General features: G+C 44.2%; 1 protein-coding gene across 1 annotated transcript in view; it reads right to left on the bottom strand.

The window, feature by feature from the left end:
• Positions 1 to 16207, bottom strand: part of WWC3 (WWC family member 3) — a 157212-nt gene that overhangs the window by 75868 nt on the left and 65137 nt on the right. Inside the window, exons 11-14 of the mRNA XM_029284339.1 lie at positions 14669 to 14745; positions 13914 to 13993; positions 13278 to 13407; positions 11200 to 11349 (exon numbers count right to left, since the gene is read on the bottom strand). Of these exons, the coding sequence (XP_029140172.1) occupies positions 11200 to 11349; positions 13278 to 13407; positions 13914 to 13993; positions 14669 to 14745 (437 nt within the window). The remainder of the gene's footprint in view (positions 1 to 11199; positions 11350 to 13277; positions 13408 to 13913; positions 13994 to 14668; positions 14746 to 16207) is intronic.

Raw genomic sequence — 16207 nt, 5'->3', positions numbered from 1 at the left:
GAAACACTTAAAAGGACTTTCAGGCATGTTTTCTCCTAAAAGCATTTATTGATGTTACAGTACGTCAGCACACAATGGTGGAATGCTTAGAACTGCTTCTCTTCCGATACGCCTAGCATTCTACTCCCTTGTTGTAGGGTCATGGTTCACATCTTCCAATCAACTTGGAAGATGTGATTTACTTCCGGTTTCTTTCTCCTGGGCTATCCTTATGCTCCTCCCCCTTTCCTAGTTGCTGGTTTAACTATATATATACCAGACAGTTCTGCACATTGTCAAAGCAAGAATATACAGTATTTGCAGCGTTGACACCCTGGCTGTTTTGTTTGAACTCGTGCCAGCATATGTGGGGGCTTTTGAGTGAACATTGGCAGTGATTAAAAAGACTATTGCTCTTGCCAGCTGATTGCTTTGCCTCCCTTCGGGGCCCTGGGTCATCACATAGCCAAAGTGTCCAGCTTGTTTCACATCGTGACCGTGCTGGAGAGCGTTAAGGCGGAGGATTTCAGGCAATTACAACTTCCCCCCTTTGTACGCTAATCCATCCCTACACACCAGGGTGGCTTGATTGTCCTTGAACCATCGATCATTGAGGAGTTCCTGTTTTAGTTTTCTTGTCCCAGGATCGTCTGGGTTTGGGACTCTCTAAGATGGGGCTCATGGTGGTGTTAATTGAGACGCAACTTGCGGTGTAGGTATGATTGATTCATTAATCTCTTCAGGTTGACTCTTGTATTGAGGTAATCTGGATAGAGCATCGGCTAAAAAGTTTCTCCTTCCCGGTATGTACTTCAGGGTGAAGTTAAACCGGTTAAAATACTGCACCTACCGTACTTGCTTCGGGGAAAGCTTGCGAGGAGTTTTCAGTGCCTCTTAAGTTTTTGTGATCGGTCCATACTTCAAAAGGCAACTTCCTCTCCTCTACGTAGTGCCGCCAGTTTAACAGAGCCCAATGAATTACGAAGCCTTCCTTCTCCCACACTGCCACCTTCTCTCACATTCAGTGAACTTTTTTGAGGTGTAGGCACAGGGCTGTAGGACCCCCTCATGGTTCTTTTGCAATAGTACAGCTCTGACGGCCATGTCACTGGCATCGGCTTGAATCACAAAGGGCTTCCCTGGGCAGGGGTGCTTTAGGACCGGCTCGACTGCAAATAATCTTTTCAGATTCTCAAAAGCAGTTTGACAGTTCATAGTTCATGTTAGCGGCTGGCCCGGTCGCAGCTTTCTGTCATCTTTGCCATTTTTAAACAAATCTGTGAGAGGTAAAGCAATTTTGGCAAATGAGGGATGAATTGTCGGTAAAAGTTGGCAAACCCCAGAAAGCTTTGAAGCTGTTTGCGAGTCTTTGGGAGTTGCCATTCGATTACGGCTCTCAGTTTTCCAGCATCCATTTCAATACCCTCACTGGAAATTTTGTAGCCTAAATAATCTGATGGAATTCATATTTCGACAATTTAACATATACAGTAGTTTCCCTTTTAATAATTTCTTTAACACCTCTCGCACTAGCTTCACATGGTCAGCTATGTTCTTGCTGTATATCAGGATGTCATCAAGGTACACCAAAACTCCTTTGTATAAATGATCGTGTAGCACCTGGTTGATCAGCTGCATGAAGATAGCTGGAGCTCCCTGTAGTCCAAATGGCATAACTTTGAACTGATAGCTACCCATAGGACAGTTAAAAACGGTCTTCCATTCATCTCCTTTTCTTATTCTCGGTAGTATACTTCTCTTAGGTCCAATTTAGTGAAGATGCTCCCTTTTGCAAGATGGGTTAGTAGGTTCTTCAGGAGGTGGAGGGGGTACTTGTTTTCTATACTCACAGCATTTAACCCTTTATAATCCACACAGAGACAAAGCAACCCGTCTTTTTTCTCTTTAAATAACACCAGAGCTCCCACCTGGGATTTGGCCAGCTCAATGAAGCCTTTCGCTAGGTTTTTGTTGACATATTGCTATAGTTCATCCATTTTGAGGGAGGTCATAGCGTATATTCTCGGCCTTGGGAGTTTAGCCCCCGCTAATAGTTCAATGGCGCAGTCATTTGGCCGATTGTGTGGCAGGATGTTACACTCTCACTAAACACCTCCGCTAAATCTCGGTATTCGCTGGGAATGGGTGGTTCACCTGGTCAGGGAATGGCAGCTATCTTTGCTGATTCGGCAAATGGCTTAGACCCTCCAGTAACGTCGGCAGACTCAAGAGGGGATTTGGGCCCTGTGGGCAATCTCACAGTCCTCATCTCCTTTTCCCCTCAGATAAAAGGTTTCCAGGCTATACCTAGAATCACAGCCTCAGTCATCTTGGGGGCCACCACGAAACAGATGAACTCCCGATGTTCACCTATTTCTAAGCATGTAGGTTCTGTCAGATGGGTGACTAAAGTCCCTCCCATTAAGGAGCTATCTGCCTGATTGAACCTCATGGGCCTGGAGAGCAATCTTGCTCGTATACCCATCTTGAGGGCAATTGGCAAACTAATAACGCACCGGGAACATCCTGAGTCCACTAGCACTTTCAGATCCATTTGTACCTGTCTTAGGGACTACGAGCTTAGCAGTAAAAGAAAAAGGTGGAACGGGTCGACTCACCATCAGGTCGTTCTCCCCTTTGTCATTGCTGTCATAGGAGGGTAGAGCGGTGGTAGGTCCGGCTTGGGCCTTGGCGCTCTCCTGTGTGGGCGATGTGACCTAGGTGATGGGTTCTTGTGTGATCCAGCTTGATTTTTCTTTTGCCGGCTGTTGGGCTGGTTTCTTCCTTACCGGTGGCCCTGATCTATCTCCCTGTTGGGGGTACAGGATTGTACAATTCGCCACTTGATGCCCCTATTATCCGCACCTGAAGCATTTGATTGGTGGACCGGCAGGTGGCTTGGGGGTTTCCATGGCTGCGATGGCTGGGGGTCTTCATGGAGGCGGCCACCTGGTCTGCTCTGGTTTTGGCCCAGCTTCTTGAAGGGACAGTTTCTTGTAACGAGCAAGCTCAATGTCCAATCTCACTGCGGCCTGATACCACTCTTGCAATTGATCAGTGACAGCCCAGTAGATGCAGGCCTGGGAAAGGTGATCATCTAGTCCAGCGGTTCTCAACCTGTGGGTCGCGACCCCATTTGGGGTCGAACGACCATTTCACGGGGGTCGCCAAACAACGCAGTCCACTCAAACTTGGACTAAGTTGTAAGCTCCCCATAAGTCCAACTTAGTAAATATTTTCGCCTGGCAGAGCCTCTCGATGAGTTTGGGGATGAGCGGGAGTGGGTCCGATTATGGATCGTGATGGCATTCAATTTCCAGTAATCACAGCATAGTCTAAGCTCCCCTGACTTCTTCTTCACGAAGAGCACTGGCGCAGCCAACGGGGAGGTGGAAGGCCGTATAAACCCCTTCCAGAGGGTCTTGTCGATGAAGTCCCCCAAGGCTGCCAACTCCGGTTCCGATAGAGAGTAAATCCGGCCAACCGGCAATTTGGCATCGGGCACGAAATCAACCGGGCAGTCATAAGACCGATGCGGGGGCAACTGATCTGCCTCTTTTTCCCCAAAGACATCGGCATAATCCCCCAACTCTGCCGGTAGGTCAAGGTCCACATAGGTAGCACATTCCCTGCGCAGACATGCAGGTGATGGGTAGCACACTTCTTGCCGGGGAACCGCACTGCCTCAGATGACCAAATAATCTGCGGATCATGAGCCCTTAACCACTCCAATCCCAACACCACTGGAAAGTGGGAAACAGTAGCCACATAGAACACGGCTTCTTCCACATGCGGCCCAATACGCATGTGAAGGGGTCTGGTTGAAGCAACCACTGGGCCGGAACAAAGGGGCTGCCCATCAATTGTCTCCACAAAGACTGGCGGTGACAACTGCTGCTGGGGAATGGACCACTGCGCGGCAAAAGCCGAGTCCATGAAATTTGCAGTAGCCCCTGAGTCCACCAAGGCCTGGACCTCCATCGCTCCTTGACCAGGCACGAACACAGTCGCTGGTAACACAAGGTGCTTAACAAGAGTCTGCTGAGGTGGAGGTACTGGACCAGTTTCCAAGCGAGCCCGGCCCATTTCCCACTGCTGCTTTGGGTGCCTTCATAGAACACTTGGCCACCATATGGCCTGGACCGCCACAATACAGGCAAAGGCCTTCGTGGCGGCGATCTTTTTCAGCTTGGATCAGACGAGGTCATGCAGCCCCCAACTGGATTGGCTCATCCAGAGGCGGTGCCAACGGTGCCACTGTCTTAACAGGTGCAGGCAAGGCCTCCGTCCGTCGTCGCACCCGTCGCTGCTGGAGTCTTGCATCGATACAGAGACACAGGTGCATGAGCTCCTGCAAGGAGCAAAGGCATTCGGTGCATACCAGCTCATCCAGTTCGGACGAAAGTCCTTCCTGAAACTGGTACATAAGCGCCGCCTCGTTCTACTGCAGTTCCTGACAAACCAACTGAAATGTAGCAATGTAGTCTGTCAGCAAACCACCCCCCTGCCGCAACTCTCTTACCCGACGGTTTGCAGTCTGGGCCCTAACCGGGTCCTCAAACATGGCCTTGAGTTGCCGGCAAAACTCTGCATAATTGTCCAGCAGCTGATTGGTCTGGGTCAGCAGGGGTGTTGCCCAACGTGCTGCTTTTCTTGTCAACAGGCTTATCACAAACCCCACCTTATCCCAGTCAGTGGGGAAGTCCTCAGGCCGAAGGCTCATACACAACTGGCACTGCCCATAGAACGATGGGAATTGTGCCTGTGAGCCATCAAACTTTTCCGGCACTGTAACAGGGCTTCTGCGGCGTGGCCGAGCTGCTTGCATCTGCACCATCTGTGCAGTCAGGAGTGCCACCTGCTGTTTTAACTGATCATTTTCCGCACGGAGCTGATCCATGGTCACCCAACTTGGTCTGGAGGAGCAATTGGGAGTGGGCCGGGAACAAAATGTGATGACCCAGGGCCCTGAACGGAGGCAAAGCAATTTATTTATTTATTTATTTATTTATTCAATTTATATCCCGCCCTTCTCCTTACCGGACTCAGGGCGGCTAACAGCCTTATAAAACAATGCAACAATAAATACCTAATTTAAAACCAAATTAAAAAGAAATATTTGTTATGGCCTATATCATTAAAATTTCTCTTAAAAAACCCCACTAAAATTCCCTAGGCCAATCCCGCTTGTTGGAAGAGCCATGTCNTAGTCTTTTTAATCACTGCCAATGTTCACTCAAAAGCCCCCACATATGCTGGCACGAGTTCAAACAAAACAGCCAGGGAAGTTTACACTGTTCTTAAAGCAAGACAGATAACAAGAAAACGTAGAATCCTTTTAACTCTCAGCTTGCCTGTGAACTGCGAACTGCAGACTGCAAGGAGAGATCAAGAAGGTAGTCTGTGGTCTGAAGAGAAACCAGACTGGAGACTATATTATCAAGCAGCTATTTTACCATGGCTTAAAGAATGGATAATGCTGAGAAATAAAAGACTACCGTACTTAGAGTGGCATGACCTACAAATGGGTTGGCATGCCTTTCTATGGTACGGGAAAAATAAAACACACAGATATTTCCAAAACCATGCTATAAGGAATGTACTTTTTTTAGAATGGGAAAAAATAAAACAAAAATTTTATATTAAACATCCTGAGTGGCTTTCAACAATGGAAGCTTTTGCTTACCCAAATTTAATTAACTACGACAAAGTCGTCACTTACAAGGATATTCTGGACAAGGACGGAAAACTGAAAGATAGGCAAGACTTAGCATGGTGGCCCTATTTGCAAATTCAAACAAGATATGAAAAAGATGCAAAGACAACGGGATTTTATAAAGAACAGATAGAATTTGATCAAATACTGTTAAAAACAGATGAAAACTTGATTAAGAAACTTTACAGATTTCTTCTAAATTTGAAGATGGAAGAACAAGTAAAAGAAACAATGATAACATGGGCAAAAAACTTTGGATATTCTATAGATTTAGAAGATTGGCAAAAATTATGGGATAGAAACATTAAACTGACTAAAGCAGATTCATATAAAGAAAATTTGTATAAAATGTTTCATAGATGGCACATGACACCAGTTAACACTAGCAAAAATGTTTAAAAACGCTTCGAACTGTTGGAAATGTAAACAAAAGCCAGGTAACCTACTATCATATCTGATGGGTATGCCCTAAAGCAGGGGTCGGCAACCTGAAACAGTGAAAGAGCCACTTGGACTCGTTTCCCTCACAAAAGAGGGAAGCTGCAAAATGTGTGCGCACATGTGCGTGCGCGCACATACGCACACAACAGGGGGCTTGATTAAAGAGTGGAGTTTAAGGCGAGACATGCAACGGCCCTGCCCTCCCATCCAGCTCTGGTATGGACGGCTCTGCCGTCCTGGCTTCTCCTTCCTTCAGAAAAGACTGCTCTCCCCCCGCCCCGCGTGCTCTCTCTCTGGGACTTTCTTCTTTCTGCCTTGTGGCGCGAAGGTTCCAAGGGAGCGGAGGAGGACGCCGACGGGGAGAAAGAGCTGCTGCGGTGAATCTTCCGAGGCGGCAGCAGACGGCCACTCGGGCTCGCCTATCTCAGCCTGCTGCGGGAGGCTGGAGTTGAGGCTTCTGGCTCGCTTTGGGAGGGGTGCTCGGAAAAGAGAGGATGAGAAGCAGAAAGTGGGAAAAAAGACTTCTTCCAGCTCTCTGGGGTTCTTTCGCTGGGAGGGCGAGGAAGCAGCAGTTCTGCTCCGTGGGAGGTGGGAGCAGACAGCCTCTCCTTCAAACTTTGCCAAGTGACTCCAGGAGCAAAGCGAGCTCCGAGTCCCCAGAATCTCAACTTTGCGAAAGAGGGAGGCGGTGGTGGGATTAAAATAAAACGGGGGAGGGGGGAGGTTGAGGAAACCCAGAAGAAGCCTAAATTAGAGGGCAAGCAAGAAAGGCAAGATCAGGGAGAGGAAGAAAGCTTTTGGGGCTTGTGCACGGACATAGCTGACTCCTCCTCATCTCCTGCCCTTGCTGCCTCTCCTGTGGAGACGCTTTTGCATCTCTTTATGTCTCTCTCTGCCACTCAAAGCCATCCTGCAGCTCGATCCTTGAAGCGATTTCAATCGGCCCCTTCATTGCCAAGAGTCCCCATGAAAGTCAATGGAGGTCCGCGGCGACTCGAAAAGCCAGTCGCGGCACCTCCATGTCTTGATTTTACCGGTTCAGCGGCCCGGGGACGGCCAGAAACCAATGCCCCCGCTGCCCGCCGCCCCCAACGGGCCTGCCACCCGGCCCGGGAAGATGCGAGGCCGGCTCAGTGGCCCGGGGACGGCCAGGAACCAATGCCCCTGCCCCTTGCTGCCTGGCCCGGGGAGACACGAGGCCGGCTCAGCGGCCCGGGGACGGACAGGAATCGATGTGCCCGCCGCTCCCACCGGGCCTGCCGCCCGGCCCAGGGAGACACGAGGCCGGCTCAGCGGCCCGCCGCCTAGCCCGGGGAGACGCGAGGCCGGCTCAGTGGCCCAGGGACAGGCAGGAACCGATGCCCCCGCCGTCTGCCGCCTGGCACGGGGAGATGCGAGGCCGGCTCAGCGGCCCGGGGACGGGCAGGAACCGATGCCCCTGCCCCCTGCTGCCCGTCCCGGGGAGATGCAAGGCCGGCTTGGCTGCCCCTCCGCCTGGTGCAGGTAAGCCCCCTCCCTTCCCCCCCTACTCACCCTCCGGCTCTGCTTGGCCAACCAGGGCCGCGGCTTGCGGGAGGGCTGGCCCGCTCAACAGAGGCTCTGCTGGGCAGCTCCCAGCATGGAGGGCTTCCCCGCGCGGCTCTCCGGCCACATGCACCTCGGACCGGGCCAGCCCTGGAAAGGCCCTTTCTGGCCACCCTTTTCCCAGGGGGAAGGGCACCCGGCTGCAAGGCCAATCAGGAGCTCTGCGAGGGGGCAAGTCTGCATGAGAGAGAGAGAGAGAGAGAGAGAGAGAGAGAGAGAGAGAGAGAGAGAGAGAGAGAGAGAGAGAGAGAGAGAGAGAGAGAAGGGAAGTGCAAGTGCCTCTCTGTCTCTCTCTCTCTCTGAAAATGGCAGAGAAGGCTCCGGAGCCGCAGGAAGTGGCTCAAAGAGCCGCATGCGGCTCTGGAGCCGCAGGTTGCCGGCCCGTGCCCTAAAGCGAAAAAATTCTGGCTTAAGATTCATACATGGTTGGAAAAGATGACTAAAATACAGATAGAATCTAAACCAGAATTGTTTCTGTTAGGAATACTAGGAGCCAAGTATGAGAGGGAGAATGAGTATTTAATATTGCATATATTGACAGCAGCGAGAATAGCATTTGCCCAATATTGGAAAAATGAAAATTTACCATCTGAAAAGATCATAATTAAGAAAATTTTAGAATGTGCAGAAATGGACAGACTAACTTTAGAGATTAAAGAGAAAGAAGATTCAGTTTACTTTAAAACATGGGATAATTTTTACCAATGGTTAGCAAAACGAACTAATGAGAAATGAATGTGATATCTTATCGTGAATATATACTAGTAAGATGAAGGATATGTATTGATTAACTGACACTGTTTATGATTATTGTTTCTCATATTCACTATAGCTATTTACTATTATATTAATTAGTGTTATTGAACATATGTACCCGGACAATAGTCTGTTTGCTAAAGCTTGAAAATGTTAATGGGGGTAACGCCATTGTTGTTCCCATCCCTGTCCCAATCCCAACCCTGATCCCCACCCCGAACCCCTACTCCCATACTGACCCCATCCCCTCCCTAACCTTATAAAACTCAATAAAACTTTATTTTAAAAAAGCTGTGTGGTGTGTGCCGCCATGAAGAGGATTCCGGGAAAGCCCCCTGGACTATTACAATCGGTTGCGGATCCTTCCTAGCCATGGGAAGAAATTGCTATGGATTTTATAGTTGAGTTACCTGAGAGTAGAGGAAATACGGTGATTTGGACTGTGATTGATCTTTTTTCGAAGCAGGCTCATTTCATTGCTGCAAAGGACTCCCGTTGACCCAGAAACTAGCTAAGATGTTTCTTAAGCACATTTACAGGCTGCACGGCGTGCCAAGGCAAATAATCTCTGACAAAGGAGTGCAATTTACGGCCAAATTCTGGAGGGGTTTTCTCAAACTAATTGGCTCATCGCAGGGACTGTCATCGGCTTTTCACCTGTCTATGAATGGGGCGGCTGAAAAAGCGAACTCAGTGGTGGAGCAGTACCTCAGGTGCTATGAGCTATGTGGATTATCAGCAAACAAACTGGACCCACCTCCTCCCTTTCACAGAGGTGGCTTATAATAACACTGTTCATAGCAGCACTGGTTTTACGCCTTTTAAGATTGCTACGGGAAAAGAATTCAACCCAATTCAACCTGAATATCCTCAGGGATCCTCTGCTTCCCAAACTCTTGACCAGTGGGTGAAAGGGTGGGGAGAGGTTTGGAAGAAAACAAAACTCGCTCTGAAAAAGGCTTCCAGGGCATATAAAAAACAAGCGGATAAAAAGAGGGCTCCCCAAAGGTAGTTCCAGGTTGGGGAAAAAGTTTACTTATCCACAAAATATTTACAACTCAAGTTGCCTAGTAAGAAATTGGGATCGAAATACCTTGGTCCCTTTCCCATCGTAAGGATCATAAATCCAGTTACGGTGAAGTTAAAGCTTCCAAGACTCTTAGGGAAAGTCCACCCTGTGTTCCATTGTAGCCTATTGAAACCTTTTCGAGGTTCTACTCTACGAGCTCCCCCTAAGAAGGCACCTGGCCCGCTGGTGGTAGCCAGACAGACACATTATGACGTGAAACGTATTCTTGATTCTAGACTTTACAAGGGAAAGTTGCAGTATTTAGTACAGTGGAAAGAATATCCATTATCCGAGGCCACTTGGGTAAAATCTAGTGATGTAAAGGCCGACAGGCTCATTCGTAAATTCTATGATAAACACCCTAATAAACCGAGAGGCAACCCAAGCTATGGTTTTGTTTGAATTGCAGGATTTATCTTTTTTGTAAAGGGGGGCCGGATGTCAACACTGTAACAATGGATGTTCCTGCTCTGACAACTAATGGAAATTGAAGCCATTTTTCCTTTGCTTTTAACATGCTTTTTCTTGTTTAGAAATCAGGTGTGGAAGGGGGGATGGGGTGAATGCTTAAGCTCAGCTAGCCATAATAATAATGCACCTCCATGGGAACTCAAGGACACAAACATTTTGCCAGGCTGAGGAGCTGGGGAGAGAGCCCGCGCTCCGGGCTAATTGGAGAATGTGATTTATGACTGCTTTGTGGGGGTGGGACTTGCAACTTGTTACTTTGTATCTGGGGGAAGGTAATCTAGTTTTGGGTTCAACTATGTAGTGCTGGTACTTTGTTTCCTGAATAAAATGTTCTCTAAGGAAGAATTCTTGTCTTAAAGTTTTTTACTGGATTTCATCTATCGAAACCATGACATGTGGATTTAAAGGTCACCAAAAATATTAGAATTTCAGAGATGCAACCTAGGAAGCGTGATTCTATTACAGAATCCCTGTCAGTTCCCTGACATCTTCAGAACTGGTTTCTCTCTCAAAACTCCAGCACTAGCAACAAAGAGAAAATGTTGTTGATCCAGTGGAACTAATATCCAATCTGTTTTGAAATCTGAAGGAAACAAATTTCTCAATGATCTCAACATGAGAAAATATTCAGGGGCACCTAAATCAATCAAACAAACAAATAAACAGTTGTTGTATGCATGCTCTTTAAGGAGAAAATTCTGCAAGAATTTCTTTCTCACTTCTGTAGTTTTGTTTCTCAAGATGTGGAAGTTGTTTGACTTCCTCAACATTACTAGTAAGGAAACCTGAACAGCTAGGCATTTTACTTTGATTTTTGTACTTCCTTTTTAGTTAATGACTTTGTGCCTATGATTTATTATTGATCATTTGACTATTGTATTTAAAAATGTATATTTGATAAATCTGTCTGCTCTATATTTTCTAGATTTTTTTTTAAAGTAATTCAGCATGATTGAAATAGATAACATGTTGGGCATAAATGTGATCCATAAAATTTCTAAATTACCTTTTGCTTCAAGAGTATACATGTTTTTTTCTTATTTGCACCAATGCATATGAAACACTGTTTTGATTTGATCTGATTAAATTATATTAAAATATTATACGTATTGTATGTAACAGAACAGTAGCCATATTTTAATACAATAGTAATGACAACTTTTTCTCTGAAAACATAGTATACCTCGCCAATGATGTCAGTTTGAGAACAAGCATCACAATATAGTTGAGATAGATTGGAGTCATTGAATGAACCAGAATTGTGCTGAAGATCATGAAAAGATTCTGTAATGCAACAACTATTTCTGAATCCATCCGTCAGCTTGGCCAGACTCTTGGAAAAAAAAAAGAAACATTAAAAACACAATTATATGAAACTTTTTCATGGTTTAATAGTTTTTTTTAAAATAGCAAAATAGCAAAAAAAGTTCACAAAACTTTCCTTAGTTATGGAAAAAATAGAGAGCACAATCTTTACAAGGAAGAAAGTTTAAAGAAATATTAAATAGAACACAAACATTTTAAAATAGCTCCCAAGTGTAGAAACACAACAATAGCCATGGACAAATCTGAAACCAAACAGTAGAAATAATATGCTAAACCCTCTATGAAGGATGCTTTTATTTCTTAATTTGAGGCAACTACCATCCAATAGGGATAGACAGATAGTAGGCAGCTGTGTTGTACAGATCTCTTAAGCCAGGGATATCAAACCTCCGGGCCCGCAGGCCAGATGCGTCATGGCGAAACCATTATTATTATTATTATTATTATTATTATTATTATTATTATTATTATTATTATTATTATTATTATTATTATTATTATTATTATTATTATTATTATTATTTATTGAACTTATATACCGCCCTATCTCCCTTACGGGACTCAGGGCGGTGAACAGGCGATAATAAAAACCACGATAAATATACGCAAGTTTCTGTTCTAAAATCAAATTAAATAACAGGCCTGCTCTAAAATACCCCATACAAAACCCCCACTAAAACATAATCAAACTACGCCAGGCTGGCCGCACGGAATAGATGGGCCTTCAGGGCTCGGCGAAAAAGGGGCAGGTCCGCAACTGTACGTAGGTCGGGGGGGTAGGTCATTCCAGAGGGCAGGAGCTGCCACAGAGAAGGCTCTCTCCCTGGGGGTCGCCAGCCGGCATTGACTGGCCGACAGCACCCTAAGGAGGCCCTCTCTGTGGGAGCGGACTGGTTGAAGGGAGGTGTTTGGTAGGAGGCGGTCTTGCAAATACCTAGGTCCATTGCCATGGAGCGCTTTAAAGGTTGTTACTAACACCTTGAAGCGCACCCGGAAGGCCACAGGCAGCCAGTGCAGCTCGCGCAGGAGAGGTGTTACATGGGAGTATCTAGAGGCCCCCAGGATCCCCCGCGCGGCCACATTCTGAACTAGCTGGAGCCTCCAGGTGCACTTCAAGGGGAGCCCCATGTAGAGAGCGTTGCAATAGTCCAGGCGGGAAACAACGAGGGCTTGAGTGACCCAATATACATGATAATAGTCATGTCAGGTAAAAAGTAATATAATTAACAGTACAGTAATGGATGATGACTTAAGAGTTATGGTCTACCTATATAGATACATGTATGTGACTCTTTAAAAAGAAAAGTACATAACTTTCAAAGTTAGGTTGTTTTCAGCATTTATCTTACAATTATCATGAGGTCAACATTATCTTCAAAGAAGGATTTATGTGATTAAAAAAAGGTGTCTGTTCCTGCAACACTATAAAATTATAGCTGATCTGTAAACGAAGGCCAAACTCATAATAATTCCTTCATTTCATTCCAGTTCTAACAGATATTGGTAAATTCAAGATGAGTTAAAGAAGAAATTGGCCTGCAAAATATCATTGCTTTTGCTGTAGTAGAGATTCCTACACTGGTCTAAGAGTTGTATTTGGTTAGCTATTTTAGATATGAAGTGATAATTGACTTTACACGTATAGCCAAGACAAAGTCAGTTAAAAACATTATTAAGAATTACAAAAAATGTTTATATTTCTATCTATCTAATTTTTATAGCTACCCATCTCAAAGGCAAGTGACTCTGGGTGTCAATACAACAAAATATGAAGTAAAGTACATATTTTCATGCTTCAAAAATATGCCAACCACTAAATAACAAGGTATAGTAATTCATTTTTTTTCTATTACTGGTTAAGAAAAAGGACATCCCTAAGAATTATAAGAGTTAGCAGACATTATAAAACCATAAACATTATTATTTACTTCTTACTTGCATTAAATCTTGCCTTTCTCTTTCACCCAAACATATGGCTTTCCTGATGCTTCGAAGTTCATTCATTATTGCTTGGGCTTCATCCAATTTATAATTCATATGAGAATTAGACATCTTCCGATCAATCCTAATACACAAACATACACTGGAAAGTTTACTCACTTTGGGTAATACAAATCTGAATAAACCTTGAAGACTGATATTAAGATTTTTTCCCCTTTTTTTTCAACTGGATGGTCACAAGTAATGGTGGAGGTGAAGAGTAGGAAAACCTTTTTCCGTCTTGCCATTTATATTAAATTATGTGAAGTACTGTCCTTCCAACCCTTCTATCAATAGATACAGATAGAGAGGGAAAGAAGAAGTGAAAAAATAAAAGGATCTACTGTATACAATGTACAGATGTCATGAGAAAGGAGACACTGTTCTATACAAATACTACTTCAGTAGCACCAGGAGGGTTATTTCTTAAGTAAAAACTAGTTTTTTTAAAAAAACCTACTCACACGACTAAAACTGAAAATAAAATAAGATATAAAATTATTTTATATCATTATTTTATCATCTTTTTGTTGCCAACATTATAAAACATTAACATGAACAACAGGCCTGTCCTTTTGTATTTCAACTTACTCTTGTAGTGTTTCTACTCCTTTTTCTTTGTACTGTAGTTCTTGCTTCATCTGTGTTAATTCTCTCTTTAATCTAGAAAGCTTGAGATAAAACCATGAAGAAACAATTGTGCCGATAACCAAACAAATTATTGCAATTGATAGTTCAGCTGATGATCACAGTTTAGTTTCTTAATATAGGGTTGTTGAGTCTGAGATTACAGTATGAGCTTTCTGTGCTTAACTAAATTAGCTAATTAGACAGAAAAATCTAATAGCATTATATTTCTTCCAATGTACAATAAAATTTGCAATTTGGTTTCAAACTGTGTATGAGCACTACTATGAAAACCAATATTACATTGTGATATCCAATGTTATTTTTGCCATATTAATAAAAAATACATTCTTTGTCATAGACCAGCTTTAGATAATCTACAACTATAAAATTTACAACCAGTATTTACAGCACGTTAGAGTATAAAATATAAAAATAATTAAAATATTAGGATTAGTATTATGTCATACTTCCCTAAATTAATCCCTGCATCCTAAATTGCAATTGCTTTTTAAAATGTTACCATAAATAAAAAGATCACGCAATATAATGGCTTAATTACTACCAGAATATATTATGTACTTTCTGAAAAAAAAGTACTTTAAATATTAATGCATATATTATACCATTTTTTCCTAACAAGCAATCATTCTATTGTGGTAAAATATGAATTTAAATAATTACATTTAATATACAGTATTTTTAAAAATGTTACTCACTCTATCACGTCGACTAGCTATTTCTGCTTTAATCTGAGATGGGTTGTATTTAGTGTTGGTTGAAAATCCCGAATATGCTGAAAATCAGAAAAAATAAGTATTTAAAATAAACTCTAGAAAATGTTCCTAACAAGCACAAGAAGGGAAGGGAATTTCACTCCGTTTCACAGAAAATTCTTATTTTGCTACTAATAAAGTGACAGCATGTAATCTATCTGTTCATCTAAAAATATGTTTTCACCTAAAAGCTAAGTCCACTGTTTATCAAGAGACACAATGTTAGTATTTATTTTACAATCAAGAATTAGAATTTAGCATTTTATAACATAAACGGTAAGGAAAGGGAAATAAACTTATTACTCCAAGTTAGTGAAGAGTAGTATTTGTAATAATGTCCAATTACTTCAATTCAAAATACTGTACTGTATAGAACAGGGCTTTTCAACCTTTTCACCTATTGTACCACTTTTAGGATATGGCAATATCTAAGTACCACCAGTCGCCTAGCAAGGTGTCAAAAACTTGATGACCCCCCCAAAAAGGAAAAAAGTGATGAAGTACAGGTAGTCCTCACAACAGTTTGCTTAGTGACTGTTCGAAGTTACAATGGCACTGAAAAAAGTGCCTCCCAAGCCACAACCGAGCAAGACATCTGCCTGCCCGCCCGGCAGCGCTCTTCCTCCTGTCCGAGGTTTTCATTGTTGTGAGCATTTCTGTTGAGGATTGGCAGCAGGGGTGGGGTGGAGGGGTGTTTGGTTTTTATTCCCCCCATCTGCTGGGTGGTTGCAGCAGGTTTTGGTCACTTCACATGACCCTGGGACACTGTGACCATCATAAATATGAATCAGTTGCCAAGCATCTGAATGTAAATCACAAGACCCTGGAGATGCTGCAACATTCCAGCTGATCGGCGCTTCTTGAGCTGGAGCCTGGTGCTGATCCTGGCGCTTCCACTGAACCCTGACAGTCCCGAAGAAGCGCTGATCCTGGCACTTCCGCTGAGCCCTGACAGCCCTGCAGCTCCAGCCGTCTCTCGCTCAGGCTTGTGCGGTACTGCTACCGGTTCAGCTCATCCCCCTCCCCCGCTACCATTTTTCTAGGATGGTCGCGTACCACCTGCCAGGTGTCAATGTACCACAGGTGGTACCCATACCACTGGTTGAAAAGCCTTGAATTATAATACTAAAAGTGAAGCTATTTCCAACTGTTTCCTCTGCCAATTTTGATTTTTTTTCCCTTGCTACTTTCTTCATAAAGGTAGTCCTCTACTTATGACCACAGTTGAGCTCAAAATTTATGTTGCTAAGCAAGATATTTGCAAAATGAGTTTTGCCCACAATTGGGGGAGATCATTCGTGGTTTTGGGGTGGATTTCCATCAGTACGCTGACGATACTCAGCTGTACATTTCCACCCCAGACCACCCCAACGTTGCCCTTGACGTGATGGCCCGTTGCCTGGAGGCCGTACGGGTCTGGATGGGGAGGAACAGACTCAGGCTCAACCCTTCCAAGACCGAGTGGCTGTGGTTGCCAGCGCC

The sequence above is a fragment of the Protobothrops mucrosquamatus genome, unplaced genomic scaffold (genome assembly GCF_001527695.2).
Source record: "Protobothrops mucrosquamatus isolate PMUCROS unplaced genomic scaffold, P.Mucros_1.0 scaffold_125, whole genome shotgun sequence".
Taxonomy (NCBI): domain Eukaryota; kingdom Metazoa; phylum Chordata; class Lepidosauria; order Squamata; family Viperidae; genus Protobothrops; species Protobothrops mucrosquamatus.
Note: the sequence above shows the minus strand (reverse complement) of the source record. Positions and strands in the feature narration are given on the sequence as shown.